This window comes from Triticum urartu, chromosome 4, assembly GCF_003073215.2.
Source record: "Triticum urartu cultivar G1812 chromosome 4, Tu2.1, whole genome shotgun sequence".
Taxonomy (NCBI): Eukaryota; Viridiplantae; Streptophyta; class Magnoliopsida; order Poales; family Poaceae; genus Triticum; species Triticum urartu.
The window spans coordinates 615,436,456-615,452,129 of NC_053025.1; the positions used below are offsets into that span (position 1 = coordinate 615,436,456).

At 47.6% G+C, this 15,674-nt stretch overlaps 1 protein-coding gene across 3 annotated transcripts; it reads left to right on the forward strand.

The window, feature by feature from the left end:
- The first annotated feature begins 13,382 nt into the window (after window positions 1–13,382).
- Window positions 13,383–15,674, forward strand: LOC125554446 (putative F-box protein PP2-B12). 3 transcript variants are annotated; one of them, XM_048718001.1, is made up of 4 exons: window positions 13,383–13,805; window positions 13,940–14,058; window positions 14,532–14,926; window positions 15,066–15,674. In XM_048718001.1, the coding sequence occupies exons 1-4, from the start codon at window positions 13,491–13,493 to the stop codon at window positions 15,089–15,091; spliced, it is 855 nt and encodes a 284-aa protein (XP_048573958.1). In that variant the 5' UTR covers window positions 13,383–13,490; the 3' UTR covers window positions 15,092–15,674. The 3 variants fall into 3 exon arrangements, with proteins under 3 accessions (XP_048573958.1, XP_048573959.1, XP_048573960.1); XM_048718002.1 differs by having other exon boundaries at window positions 15,106–15,674; XM_048718003.1 differs by having other exon boundaries at window positions 15,122–15,674.

A 15,674-nucleotide genomic window follows, 5' to 3' on the forward strand; every position in this document is an offset into this window, starting at 1 on the left:
ATTTTTTGCAGCATTGAAATAGTGTTTTAGTATTTGATTGAAAGCGTTGTGCCACGTTCAACTCCAGTATACGAATTAGTATTTAGGAAATTATATGACCCTTCAACATCATCATGATTTTACGTCAATATTATCATTTATTCATTAGGTAAACAAACCACCACAATTGTCCAGGGGTAAGTTATTTGATTGAAAGCGTATAAAGTGGACCGAGAAGGGGCTTGTCTCCGTGGAGCCGGTCGGCCGGTTTTTGTGGCCTTGTCTGGTAAAGAGGTCCCTCCTAGGTGGTCGACAATCACGGCAACTTCCCTGCCGCCTACACCTGACGCCGTCACATTGGATGGTGTCAATACAATTTTCCTCGGCTCAGCCGAGCTTCACCCAGTTCGGATTTTTAGTGTCTGGCTGAGGGGTCCGGGAGTCAAGTTTGGAGGTCCACAACTTCCAGTCCTGTTGGGCAGGAGCAAACAATTATCGCACATCAAGTAGAATCAAGGCATAGATGCAAAAGACAAGTAACGGCGAGAATTCATCGTTGAACGGGCTTGCTTGTGGAGAAACCATCAAACCGGGGTTGTTTTGCAAAATCCGATGCCTCTCCTTTGAACATCATCGCAGGCAACTCCTTAAGGGGTACACCCTCATGAAACACTACTCGGATTTTTATTTTATTTTTAGAAAAAAAGGATTATCACCGGCCTATGCATCGGAGTGATGCATGTAGCCTTTTTATTAAGTAAACAAAACAAAATGTCAGTGGTTCAGAACAAGCTCACTCAGAGCTGAAATGAAACGCTCCTCGGATGGCCCGAGTAGATTCACTGACCCCATTGTGCTCCCACATCGGATGAACCCGCTACTGTAGAGATTGGATTCCTCGAAGTAGAGCCACCACCATGACATTAGCCAAAGTCAAGCTACTCCAACATATTCCGTTGCATTCCCATTTTTTTGAACTAGATCCCCGTGAAAAAAACCATAGGCGAGATTGCCCGAACCATAGGTCGCCGTGTTGAACACGTCCTCTCTCCGCTAAAAGCCTAAAACCACGTGTCTTTCTAGGATTTAACCATAGCCCCATGACCATTGCGCATCTTGCTATGCTCAGACGTCATATTCCATCGGACGTTTGACCATTACGCATCTTGCTATGCTCAGATTTAACCAATGGTCAATTCTCTGCCTTGAGTAATGACTATTCCATTATTTAATACGATGTGACTTCACGAGCAAATTATGTAGTTGGGTTCAATCCGTTGACTCTTTGATGTCAATTCTTTGCAGTCAATCTGAATATGACCGAACCTTTTGCAAGTTGATATATGACCCGCAACCACCAGTATTATGTGGTTTGTGCTTATCTTCTTCGTCTCTAAGGCTGAGGGTCAAAGTATTCACGTTGAAAAGTCCAGACTTTCTCAAGGGATATTTTTCCATGCTTTTAATCAACATGTTTCTCAAGAGTTTTTTTAGACAATGTTTCTCAAGAGGTCTTTTTTAACATACTACTACTACAGACCCATATGCTCATACAAACGCACGTACACTCATCCATATGAGCACGTTTCATAGACTGAGTCGACACATTATCTTGAGATTGACGAAATTATCACAGATGCTTTCGTAGTCAATGGGAACATCTCCTTTCACTGAACGCACATCGCTGGAAGGCTTGAAATATATCCAAAAAAATGTGAGCATCAGTGTCAAGTTTAGGACATGAACCCTGATAGGCTAGAGATATCGATGTCCTTCTAACCATTCGACCACAGATTGGTCGCCATGTTTCTCAAGGTGACGGTGTGAGGGTGATGGAGGTGGGCAGGTGCGCTCCAGTGCACGGGACGCGCGTCTGGTGGCAGCAGTTGAGTGCACACAGCGTGGAGGTTTGGGTCTACATTTGCATATTAATTAAGATTAATAATGCCTGAAAGTATAAATCTACACACATATGCATATTAATTAGGATTAATATTGCCTGAAAGGATAAATCTGCACACATCAGTTTAACTTAATGTTGCACACTAATAATGCCTAAAAGTTGTCCTTGAACCAATAACCATATTATTGATGGTTAGATTAACTTAATACTGCACATTAAATTATGTTCCCTAAAAGTTCTCTAAACTAATGGCCGCTAATATATAGGAATCGAACATGCCCTCGTATCTCTGTAACCCTAAATCCAATTCACGATCAGCTTTGTCCTAAAGAGAGGTTCAATGCTAAGTCCCATATGGGTATGATTCTATGGAAAAACGAATCATCTTTGAAGTTGTCACCTAGTGATTTATCATGTTGCGTCGGTACTAGTATCAATGTTACCACATGGTAACTTTTTAGCAGATGGTGGTAAATTTGGAACTAATGCAATGGCAACTTCAGTAATCATGGAATGGGAACTTTAGAGTTTGAAATAAAAATGTCGAAACATACTCATGGGGATCTACATACGAATTTATCAATGATACAAAGCTAACATTGAAAACGAATTATGCATAGACAAAACGATTCATACTGTAGACCTTTTTTTATCTTGTTCTATTTTCTCAGTCCCCACATGCATGCTTGTAGATGCTTATGTGTACTCTAGTCACACAACCAAGTGCATGTCGCTCTCGGTGACGAGTGTGAAAATGTTGGCTCACTATATTTTCTTAAACTAATTTAGTGAGCCAACCTTCTCACTAATTTATAAATAGAACATGTGCCGGAAAGCAAAATGTGTGCAAAGGTTTAATCATCACACACAACCAAGGAGAGAGCCAGCAGCACTGCAGACTGCAGTGCTACTGGTCGTCATGCCATCCATGCAGGCTCACCTTCTGGGCTGCCGCTCCAACACCCAACAGCTTCGTCAGGTCAAGCTCGTCCTGCCATGATCGAACACCAACCGCTGGATTTGAATCATTCCAGACCCCGACACCTAGACCACGACATTGGACCCACCAAGACACTCCCCAACACCACGCATGTGCATGCCATGACACAACTGATGAAGCAGACTCACGATCAGCCCTCTATTAAGCCGCCACCAAAGGAGTCACCCAGATCTAGCACCTCTAGATTCTTTGGCAAGGTGCTTGTCCGCTCGAGTCATGGGTCACCTTAGTGGGGACGGTTGGTGGCTGGTGGCCATAGCCATCTTGGTTGGGGCCGCCATAGCACGGGATGCGACACAAGGGCCACCAAGCGATGGCCAACCCAGAGCAGAGGCCACCGAGGAGGTGAGGCCCACCACCGGGACGACTGGATTCATGATGATAGCGCCAGAGCGAGCACAAGGAGTGTGCAAAATGACGTCAGCATGCAGTCATGAAACTAACAAGCATGCATGCCAGCAGCAGTAGCCATAGCCACATGGTCGGATGAGGCGGCAACGCTAGCCGAGCCCGTGAAAGGGTTGTGGGGAGGAGACTGCGCGAACCAAGCATGACGACGAGATCCAGGCGAGGAGGGCACATGTGCACAAGAGAGCTTCCTGCACGAAATATGCCATAGAGGCAATAACAATGTTATTATTTATCTCCAGATTCAGAATTGAGTTTATATTTTCGTGCTATAATTGCAATGGCTCTTGAATATGAGATTAAGAGGAAAAATCATTTGCATATGTGAAACGTATACACCAAGTATATCCTTAGTCTTGCCTCTAAGACTAGCCCATGTATTGCATGATAATCCTGTTTTCCTGATCATGGGGCATTGCTAAAGTAACAAGGGTGCCAACAATAATGGGAGCAAATTGTTAGCAGAATAATGGGGCTGGACAGGCCCAACTAAATGATATACTATGAGGTCACATCGTCACCTTGTTTGAAGTATAATCATAACTGTGTTAATGTATATTCACCTTCCTAGACCATGAGAATGTTGAGCACCTTCACGTTGGATGTTTACTTTGAGGTTGTCAAACGTTACCCATAATAGGGTGATTATAAGAGCAACTTTCGGGTACATCAGAAAAGTATGTTTAGGGATCGTTAGTTCAAGACTATGATTTGCTCCTCCGAGGATGGAGAGATACTTTCTAGGCCCTCTCAGTATTACAATATCCATCATCACCTAGCCAGAAACGGTGTGATATGATCATGGGGATATTGGAATGTGAAAACGAGAAAAGAGAACAAAACCCGCAATGAGGATAACTTAGTATTATGATCAAGTTGTTTCTTAACATGGATACCGACAAAAGTCTCGCATCTGGTTTTGTCAGGTATCGTGAAGCAAAGCGAAATGTGTACGCAAGCAAAAGGTTCGCTCGATAAATATATTCGTGCATATGTAGGAGTCAATATGGGTGTCTATTAGTTATTGTTCGGAATGTGTTCTGGGTCATGTTTGCATATTACCGAACCTGTGGGGTTAGGAGCACGAGAGAATTGCACCAGAAACTTTTTAGAAATATCGGAAGTGTTTTGAAGAGCTTCTATAAGTCCTTCGGATGATGCCGAAGATGTTCCAACAATACCAGAAAAATAGCAGAGTACCCTAGTGAAGGAAATATGCCCTAGAGGCAATAATAAAGTTATTATTTATTTCCTTATATCATGATAAATGTTTATTATTCATGCTAGAATTGTATTAACCGGAAACATAATACTTGTATGAATACATAGACAAACAGAGTGTCACTAGTATGCCTCTACTTGACTAGCTCGTTGATCAAAGATGGTTAAGTTTCCTAACCATAGATATGAGTTGTCATTTGATTAACGGGATCACATCATTAGGAGAATGATGTGATTGACTTGAACCATTCCGTTAGCTTAGCACTTGATCGTTTAGTTTGTTGCTATTGCTTTCTTCATGACTTATACATGTTCCTATAACTATGAGATTATGCAACTCCCGTTTGCCGGAGGAACACTTTGGGTGCCACCAAACGTCACAACGTAACTGGGTGATTATAAAGGAGCATTACAGGTGTCTCCAAAGGTAGATGTTGGGTTGGCGTATTTCGAGATTAGGATTTGTCAATCCGATTGCCGGAGAGGTATCTCTGGGCCCACTCGGTAATGCACATCACTATAAGCCTTGCAAGCATTGCAACTAATGAGTTAGTTGCGGGGTGATGTATTACAGAACGAGTAAAGAGACTTGCCAGTAACGATATTGAACTAGGTATTGAGATACCGACGATCGAATCTCGGGCAAGTAACATACCGATGACAAAGGGAACAACGTATGTTGTTATGCGGTCTGATAGATAAAGATCTTCGTAGAATATGTAGGAGCCAATATGGGTATCCAGGTCCCGCTATTGGTTATTGACCAGAGAGGTGTCTCGGTCATGTCTACATAGTTCTCGAACCCGTAGGGTCTGCACGCTTAACGTTCGTTGACGATATAGTACTATATGAGTTATGTATGTTGGTGACCGAATGTTGTTCGGAGTCCGGGATGAGATCACGGACATGACGAGGAACTCCGGAATGGTTCAGAGATAACGTTTGATATATGGTATAATAGTGTTTGGTCACCGGAAGGGTTCCGGAATTCACCAGAAGGGGTTCCGGATGTTTCCCGAAATGTTTGGGTACGAGAACACTTTATTTGGGCCAAAGGTGAAAGCCCACAAGGTTATTGGAAAGCACAAAAGGAAGTTTTGCGGAGTCCAGGGGCCAGACGCCAGGGTCCCTGGCGTCTGGGTCCAGACGCCGGGAACCCTGACGTCTGGCCCTGGAGTCCGAGAAGGACTCTTGCCTTTCGGGTGAAACCGACTTTGTGGAGGCTTTTACTCCAAGTTTCGACCCCAAGGCTCAACATATAAATAGAGGGGTAGGGCTAGCACCCAAGACAGATCAAGAAACACCAAGCCGTGTGCCGGCAACCCCGTCCCCTCTAGTTTATCCTCCGTCATAGTTTTCGTAGTGCTTAGGCGAAGCCCTGCGGAAATTGTTCTTCACCAACACCGTCACCACACCGTCGTGCTGCCGGAACTCATCTACTACTTCGCCTCTCTTGCTGGATCGAGAAGGCGAGGACGTCACCAAGCCGAACGTGTGCAGAACTCGGAGGTGCCGTGCTTTCGGTACTTGGATCGGTCAGATCGTTAAGACACACGACTACATCAACCGCGTTGCTATAATGCTTTCGCGAACGGTCTACGAGGGTACGTAGACAACACTCTCCCCTCTCGTTGCTAAGCATCACCATGACGATCCTGTGTGTGCGTAGGAAATTTTTTGAAATTACTACGTTCCCCAACACCTAGAAGGCATCAAAGTTCCAAAAGTTCTTGAAACATTTTGAAAAAATTCATATGGCACTAGAGGGCTATTCTTTTGGGCCAGCCACATGGGACGGGCCCGATAGTGGGGCGCACTCCACATGCCTTCGGGGCCAAGGCAATGGTGGCAACCAGGGTTTGGTGGTCGCAACATCCCTAGTGTGTCGTCCCTAGGGAGGGCTCCCTCCTGAAGCCTTGCCTCCTCCACCGCGTCTATAAATATAGAGGAGGGCTGCCCTTCAAATCCATCTCTAGATCTCCGAAATGGTCCGGAGATAAAGTTTGATATATGGGATAATAGTGTTTGGTCACTGGAAGGGTTCCCGAATTCACCGGAAGGGGTTCCAGATGTTTCCCGAAATGTTTGGGTACGAGAACACTTTATTTGGGCCAAAGGGGAAAGCCCACAAGGTTTTTGGAAAGCGCAAAAGGAAGTTTTGCGGAGTTCAGGGGCCAGACGCCGGGAACCCTGGCGTCTGGCCCTGGAGTCCGAGAAGGACTCTTGCCTTTCGGGTGAAACCGACTTTGTGGAGGCTTTTACTCCAAGTTTGGACCCCAAGGCTCAACATATAAATAGAGGGGTAGGGCTAGCACCCAAGACAGATCAAGAAACACCAAGCCATGTGCCGGCAACCCCGTCCCCTCTAGTTTATCCTCCGTCATAGTTGTCGTAGTGCTTAGGCGAAGCCCTGCGGAGATTGTTCTTCACCAACACCGTCACCATGCCGTCGTGCTGCCAGAACTCATCTACTACTTCGCCTCTCTTGCTGAATCGAGAAGGCGAGGACGTCACCGAGCTGAACGTTTCCAGAACTCGAAGGTGCCGTGCTTTCGGTGCTTAGATCGGTCGGATCATGAAGACATACGACTACATCAACCGCGTTGTTATAACGCTTTCACGAACGGTCTACGAGGGTACGTAGACAACACTCTCCCCTCTCGTTGCTATGCATCACCATGACGATCCTGTGTGTGCGTAGGAATTTTTTTGAAATTACTACGTTCCCCAACACGTAGAAGGCATCACAAGGTCCACGAAAGTTCCAAAAGTTCTTGAAACATTTTGAAAAATTTGGCACTAGAGGGCTATTCTTTTGGGCCAGCCACATGGAACGGGCCCGATTGTGGGGCGCACTCCACATGCCTTCGGGGCCAAGGCAATGGTGGCAACCATGGTTTGGTGGTCGCAACATCCCTAGTGTGTCATCCCTAGGGAGGGCTCCCTCCTGAAGCCTTGCCTCCTCCACCGCGTCTATAAATATAGAGGAGGGCTGCCCTTCAAATCCATCTCTAGATCTCCGGAATGGTCCGGAGATAAAGTTTGATATATGGGATAATAGTGTTTGGTCACCGGAAGGGTTTCGGAATTCACCGGAAGGGGTTCCGGATGTTTCCCGAAATGTTTGGGTACGAGAACACTTTATTCGGGCCAAAGGGGAAAGCCCACGAGGTTTTTGGAAAGCGCAAAAGGAAGTTTTGCGGAGTCCAGGGGCCAGACGCCAGGGTCCCTGGAGTCTGGGGCCAGACGCCGGGAACCCTGGCGTCTGTCCCTGCGAGAAGGACTCTTGCCTTTCGGGTGAAACCGACTTTGTGGAGGCTTTTACTCCAAGTTTCGACCCCAAGGCTCAACATATAAATAGAGGGCTAGGGCTAGCACCCAAGACAGATCAAGAAACACCAAGCCGTGTGCCGGCAACCCCGTCCCTCTAGTTTATCCTCTGTCATAGTTTTCATAGTGCTTAGGCGAAGCCCTGCGGAGACTGTTCTTCACCAACACCGTCACCACGCCGTCGTGCTGCCGGAACTCATCTACTACTTCGCCTCTCTTGCTGAATCGAGAAGGCGAGGACGTCACTGAGCCGAACGTGTGCAGAACTCGGAGGTGCCGTGCTTTCGGTACTTGGATCGGTCGGATCGGGAAGACATACGACTACATCAACCGCGTTGTTATAACGCTTTCGTGAACGGTCTACGAGGGTACGTAGACAACACTCTCCCCTCTCGTTGCTATGCATCACCATGACGATCCTGTGTGTGCATTGGAATTTTTTTGAAATTACTACGTTCCCCAACACGTAGAAGGCATCACAAGGTCCACAAAAGTTCCAAAAGTTCTTGAAACATTTTAAAAAAATACATATGGCACTAGAGGGTTATTCTTTTGGGCCAGCCACATGGGATGGGCCCGATAGTGGGGTGCACTCCACATGCCTTCGGGGCCAAGGCAATGGTGGCAACCAGGGTTTGGTGGTCGCAACATCCCTAGTGTGTCGTCCCTAGGGAGGGCTCCCTCCTGAAGCCTTGCCTCCTCCATCGCGTCTATAAATATAGAGGAGGGCTGCCCTTCAAATCCATCTCTAGATCTCCAGAATGGTCCGGAGATAAAGTTTGATATATGGGATAATAGAGATAAAGTTTGATATATGGGATAATAGCGTTTGGTCACGAGAAGGGTTCCAGAATTCACCAGAAGGGGTTCCGGATGTTTCCCGAAATGTTTGGGCACGAGAACACTTTATTTGGGCCAAAGGGGAAAGCCCACAAGGTTTTTGGAAAGCGCAAAAAGAAGTTTTGCGGAGTCCAGGGGCCAGACGCCAGGGTCCCTGTCGTGTGGGTCCAGACGCCGGGAACCCTGGCGTCTGGCCCTGGAGTCCGAGAAGGACTCTTGCCTTTCGGGTGAAACCGACTTTGTGGAGGCTTTTACTCCAAGTTTCGACCCCAAGGATCAACATATAAATAGAGGGGTAGGGCTAGCACCCAAGACAGATCAAGAAACACCAAGCCGTGTGCCGGCAACCCCGTCCCCTCTAGTTTATCCTTCGTCATAGTTTTCGTAGTGCTTAGGCGAAGCCCTGCGGAGATTGTTCTTCACCAACACCGTCACCACGTCGTCGTGCTGCCGGAACTCATCTACTACTTCACCTCTTTTGCTGGATCGAGAAGGCGAGGACGTCACCGAGCCGAACGTGTGCAGAACTCGAAGGTGCCGTGCTGTCGGTATTTGGATCGGTCGGATCGTGAAGACATACGACTACATGAACCGCGTTGTTATAATGCTTTCACGAACGGTCTACGAGGGTACGTAGACAACACTCTCCCCTCTTGTTGCTATGCATCACCATGACGATCCTATGTATGCGTAGGAAATTTTTTGAAATTACTACGTTCCCCAACACCTAGAAGGCATCACAAGGTCCACGAAAGTTCCAAAAGTTCTTGAAACATTTTGAAAAATTACATATGGCACTAGAGGGCTATTCTTTTGGGCCAGCCACATGGGACGGGCCCGATTGTGGGGCGCACTCCACATGCCTTCGGGGCTAAGGCAATGGTGGCAACCATGGTTTGGTGGTTGCAACATCCCTAGTGTGTCGTCCCTAGGGAGGGCTCCCTCCTGAAGCCTTGCCTCCTCCACCGTGTCTATAAATATAGAGGAGGGCTGCCCTTCAAATCCATCTCTAGATCTCCGGAATGGTCCGGAGATAAAGTTTGATATATGGGATAATAGTGTTTGGTCACAGGAAGGGTTCCGGAATTCACCGGAAGGGGTTCCGGATGTTTCCCGAAATGTTTGGGTACGAGAACACTTTATTTGGGCCAAAGGGGAAAGCCCACAAGGTTTTTCGAAAGCGTAAAAGGAAGTTTTGCGGAGTCCAGGGGCCAGACGCCGGGAACCCTGGCGTCTGGCCCTGGAGTCCGAGAAGGACTCTTGCCTTTCGGGTGAAACCGACTTTGTGGAGACTTTTACTCCAAGTTTCGACCCCAAGGCTCAACATATAAATAGAGGGGTAGGGCTAGCACCCAAGACAGATCAAGAAACATCAAGCCGTGTGCCGGCAACCCCGTCCCGTCTAGTTTATCCTCTGTCATAGTTTTCGTAGTGCTTAGGTGAAGCCCTGCGGAGATTGTTCTTCACCAACACCGTCACCACGCCGTCGTGCTGCCGGAACTCATCTACTACTTCGCCTCTCTTGCTGGATCGAGAAGGCGAGGACGTCACCGAGCCGAACGTGTGCAGAACTCGGAGGTGCCGTGCTTTTGGTAATTGGATCAGTCGGATCGTGAAGACATATGACTACATCAACCGCGTTGTTATAACGCTTGCTCGAACGGTCTACGAGGGTACGTAGACAACACTCTCCCCTCTCGTTGCTATGCATCACCATGACGATACTGTGTGTGCGTAGGAAATTTTTTGAAATTACTACGTTCCCAACACCTAGAAGGCATCACAAGGTCCACGAAAGTTCTAAAAGATCTTGAAACATTTTGAAAAAATTACATATGGCACTAGAGGGCTATTCTTTTGGGCCAGCCACATGGGACGGGCCCGATAGTGGGGCGCACTCCACATGCCTTCGGGGCCAAGGCAATGGTGGCAACCAGGGTTTGGTGGTCACAACATCCCTAGTGTGTCGTCCCTAGGGAGGGCTCCCTCCTGAAGCCTTGCCTCCTCCACCGCGTCTATAAATATAGAGGAGTGCTGCCCTACAAATCCATCTCTAGATCTCCGGAATGGTCCGGAGATAAAGTTTGATATATGGGATAATAGTGTTTGGTCACCGGAAGGGTTCCGGAATTCACCGGAAGGGGTTCCGGATGTTTCCCGAAATGTTTGGGTACGAGAACACTTTATTTGGGCCAAAGGGGAAAGCCCACAAGGTTTTTGGAAAGCGCAAAAGGAAGTTTTGCGGAGTTCAGGGGCCAGACGCCAGGGTCCCTGGCATCTGGGTCCAGACGCCGGGAACCCTGGCGTCTGGCCCTGGAGTCCGAGAAGGACTCTTGCCTTTCGGGTGAAACCGACTTTGTGGAGGCTTTTACTCCAAGTTTCGACCCCAAGGCTCAACATATAAATAGAGGGGTAGGGCTAGCACCCAAGACAGATCAAGAAACACCAAGCCGTGTGCCGGCAACCCCGTCCCCTCTAGTTTATCCTCCGTCATAGTTTTCGTAGTGCTTAGGCGAAGCCCTGCGGAGATTGTTCTTCACCAACACCGTCACCACGCCGTCGTGCTGCCGGAACTCATCTACTACTTCGCCTCTCTTGCTGAATCGAGAAGGCGAGGACGTCACCGAGCCGAACGTGTGCAGAACTCGGAGGTGCCGTGCTGTCGGTATTTGGATCGGTCGGATCGTGAAGACATACGACTACATGAACCGCGTTGTTATAACGCTTTCGCGAACGGTCTACGAGGGTACATAGACAACACTCTCCCCTCTCGTTGCTATGCATCACCATGACGATCCTGTGTGTGCGTAGGAATTTTTTTGAAATTACTACGTTCCCCAACACCTTGAAGGCATCACAAGGTCCACAAAAGTTCCAAAAGTTCTTGAAACATTTTGAAAAAATACATATGGCACTAGAGGGCTATTCTTTTGGGCCAGCCACATGGGACGGGCCCGATAGTGGGGCGCACTCCACATGCCTTCGGGGCCAAGGCAATGGTGGCAACCAGGGTTTGGTGGTCGCAACATCCCTAGTGTGTCGTCCCTAGGGAGGGCTCCCTCCTGAAGCCTTGCCTCCTCCACCGCGTCTATAAATATAGAGGAGGGCTGCCCTTCAAATCCATCTCTAGATCTCCGGAATGGTCCGGAGATAAAGTTTGATATATGGGATAATAGTGTTTGGTCACCGGAAGGGTTCCGGAATTCACCGGAAGGGGTTCCGGATGTTTCCCGAAATGTTTAGGTACGAGAACACTTTATTTGGGCCAAAGGGGAAAGCCCACAAGGTTTTTGGAAAGCGCAAGAGGAAGTTTTGCGGAGTTCAGGGGCCAGACGCCAGGGTCCCTGGCGTCTGGGTCCAGACGCCGGGAACCCTGGCGTCTGGCCCTGGAGTCCGAGAAGGACTCTTGCCTTTCGGGTGAAACCGACTTTGTGGAGGCTTTTACTCCAAGTTTCGACCCCAAGGCTCAACATATAAATAGAGGGGTAGGGCTAGCACCCAAGACAGATCAAGAAACACCAAGCCGTGTGTCGGCAACCCCGTCCCCTCTAGTTTATCCTCCGTCATAGTTTTCGTAGTGCTTAGGCGAAGTCCTGCGGAGATTGTTCTTCACCAACACCGGCACCATGCCGTCGTGCTGCCGGAAGTCATCTACTACTTCGCCTCTCTTGCTGAATCGAGAAGGCGAGGACGTCACCGAGCTGAACGTTTGCAGAACTCGGAGGTGTCGTGCTTTCGGTACTTAGATCGGTCGGATCGTGAAGACATACGACTACATCAACCGCGTTGTTATAACGCTTTCACGAACGGTCTATGAGGGTACGTAGACAACACTCTCCCCTCTTGTTGCTATGCATCACCATGACGATCCTGTGTGTGCGTAGGAATTTTTTTGAAATTACTACGTTCCCCAACACCTAGAAGGCATCACAAGGTCCACGAAAGTTCCAAAAATTCTTGAAACATTTTGAAAAATTACATATGGCACTAGAGGGCTATTCTTTTGGGCCAGCCACATGGGACGGGCCCGATAGTGGGGCGCACTCCACATGCCTTCGGGGCCAAGGCAATGGTGGCAACCAGGGTTTGGTGGTCGCAACATCCCTAGTCTGTCGTCCCTAGGGAGGGCTCCCTCCTGAATCCTTGCCTCCTCCACCCCCCCCCCCCCCCCCCCCCCCCCCCCCCCCTCCTCTGCACTTCTCAACCATCGTCACACGGATGTTCCAATACCCAGTCTCCGGTAGTTCTTCGTCCTGGACGGCGAAGCCCTGATGAATCTCTAACTCCATTTGCGTGGATACTAGCTAAGGGGCCGTTCTTTCGATCCTAGACCGGGAGAAATTCTCGTGGTTGGGAGGTATAACCTAACTGCGGAATCGGCATGTCATTGTCAATGTTTTCTTCTCCGTTGCATTTGATGGTGAGATTGATCTAATCCTTCTTCATATTGATCCTGGACATGTACGTACGTACGTGGTAGAATCCCCGGCCCATCCATGGCGTACTCACCCGGAAATAGCCGCCACCTTTCCTCTTATACCCCTCAAAAGAAAAAAGCTACCTTTCCTCTCTCTCTCAAAAAAAAAAAAGCAGCTAGCTTTCGGGCACGGTCTTGACGGGCGAAAGTGTGCACTCGTCTATGAACGAAATGTCACGGTCTCTTCGTTTCAATTGCCTAGATAAATATTCCTGTGTCTCCACAGTCCACTTGCTAGTACATTTGTTTGCTATTTGCTCTGCCCAAGCGCAAGCCGGCTCTGTCATAGGAAATACACGCTCAACTAAGTGCAACGTTGAAGGAAAACCACCATGGAGCAGGCGAGGGCGACCAAGATGCGGAGGAAGGAAGACGAAGAACAAGAGGTTGGTGGGATCGAACGAGTCCCGGAGGAATGCCTGGTGAAGGCCATCTCCATGACCTCCCCCGCCGACGCCTGCCGCGCCGCTGCGGTGTCCGCCGCTTTCCGTTCGGCGGCGGACTCGGACGCCGTGTGGGAGCGGTTCCTGCCGCCGGATTGCGACGCCGTCCTGGAGCGGGCCGTGCACCTCGTGGATTCCAACTCACAGAAGGAGCTCTTCATGGACCTCAGCGAGGAGCACGTCCTGCTCGACGATGGCAAGAGGGTGAGTGGGTGCTAGATTTAATTTTCTGACCACAAAAAGGTTGTCGATTTACTCAATTTGTTTCTCTGATGAACTGGCTTCTAATTAACGATATGCCGGTTAATACTACTCCACTATATACTGTATGTGTTCAGAGTTTTGGGCTCCAGCGATGGAGTGGCGCAAAATGCTACATGTTGTCTGTGAGCGAGATGGGAATCGCTTGGGTTACAGCACATCTTTACTGGAGACAGAGGTTGGACCCAGATTCAAGGTACTGTAATGAATTCTCCTCTACTACCTCTCACATCTCGGAAATTGCTTGATTCATACTCTGTTTCTTTCTATAATGTCTATTAATTCTTTCAAAAGTGAGCACCTTTGACCAAGTTCATAGAAAAAGAATCCAGCACAAAAACGTATGGATGTATACAATACTAAATAGATAAAATACAAAAATATACAGTAGTTATGAAGGTTGATATTTTCTTTCTATGAGGTCTATTGTTAATTCTTTCAAAAGTATCTTTGACCAAGTTCATAGAAAAACAAATCCAACACAAAAACTTATCGACGTCTACAATACTAAATAGGTAAAAAAATAAAAAATATAGTTATGAATGTTGGTAATTTCTTCAAAAAATGTTTGACTTTTTGAAATAATAATACCTCGTACGAAAAGGAAGCCGAGTGAGTACAAGGTTGCGTTGTGTTCCTTGAATTAAATTTGCTTGACAATCAAGCTAGGTTCTCCAAGGTGGCAGAGCTGGTGTCCGTGTGCTGGTTCATAATCTCTGGCCACATGAGCACCAAGGAGCTCTCGCCGGGCACCCACTACGCCGCCTACCTCATCTTCAAGCTCACCCGCGACGCCTCTGGCCTAGCCTCTCGTCGCCAGAAATCGTTTGTCAAGGTAGGCGGGCACCTGGTTGGGAGCACTTGCACCGCGTCTCTCCATCTCTGCAACCATGCTTCTTGCGCTAGCGATGGTGGCGAGTCATCATCATCATCGTCGGCAATCAACCACACCGCAACACAAGCGCATGAGCACAAGGAGGAGGATGAAGGAGGCATCGTTGTTAGGTACCCACAAGAACGGACTGACGGCTGGTTGGAGTTCGAGATAGGCGACTTCCACACAGGTGATGACTTTTTTCATTTTATTAAGAGAGAAAAAAAAGGTTACTTCCTCCGATCTATTTTAATTAACATTGGTCTAGTATAAAATTATACTAACTTTGTACTAAACACGCGTCAATTAACTTGGCTCGGAGGGAGTAGTACTACTTCTTCGGCCAACGCATTGAGTTGATGTACGCAGGCTGACAACTAAATAGGTGATGAAGCCACGGCTGCAGAAGACGTTAGCATGGAGCTGCAGGAGCTCGAGGAGCTACACTGGAGGAACGGGCTCATCGTCGAAGGAATCGAGATAAGGCCTAAGAATTGATTAATATGGTAATTATATCCCCATACCATATATACCAGGTATACCAGGGATTGGAGATTTGGAGTTGAGTATCAGGAAATTTATGTCCCGCTTTGGATGATAAGCAGTAATAATAGGATATAGTAAATGTTTGATTTCGAATGTGTCCTGCTCATGAAATATTGGATGTATATTCAAAGACTAGGCCCTTCGGACACTGTTCTACCGGCCGCGCCACTTGAGCCGGCCCAGCAGCAATAGCTCGTATTTTATTTTATTTTTATTTTTTGGAGAAAATAGCTCGTGTTTTAGTATCTATTTCACTTTTACCTTCTTTTGTTAAGGCACTTTAAAATGATTAGTGTTAACTAAAATAATTTGCAGATAGTTCATAACATGATAATGTATCTTGCAAAACAAAACATGACGATGTAGTCTTAAACAATATTTTAAAAAGTTCA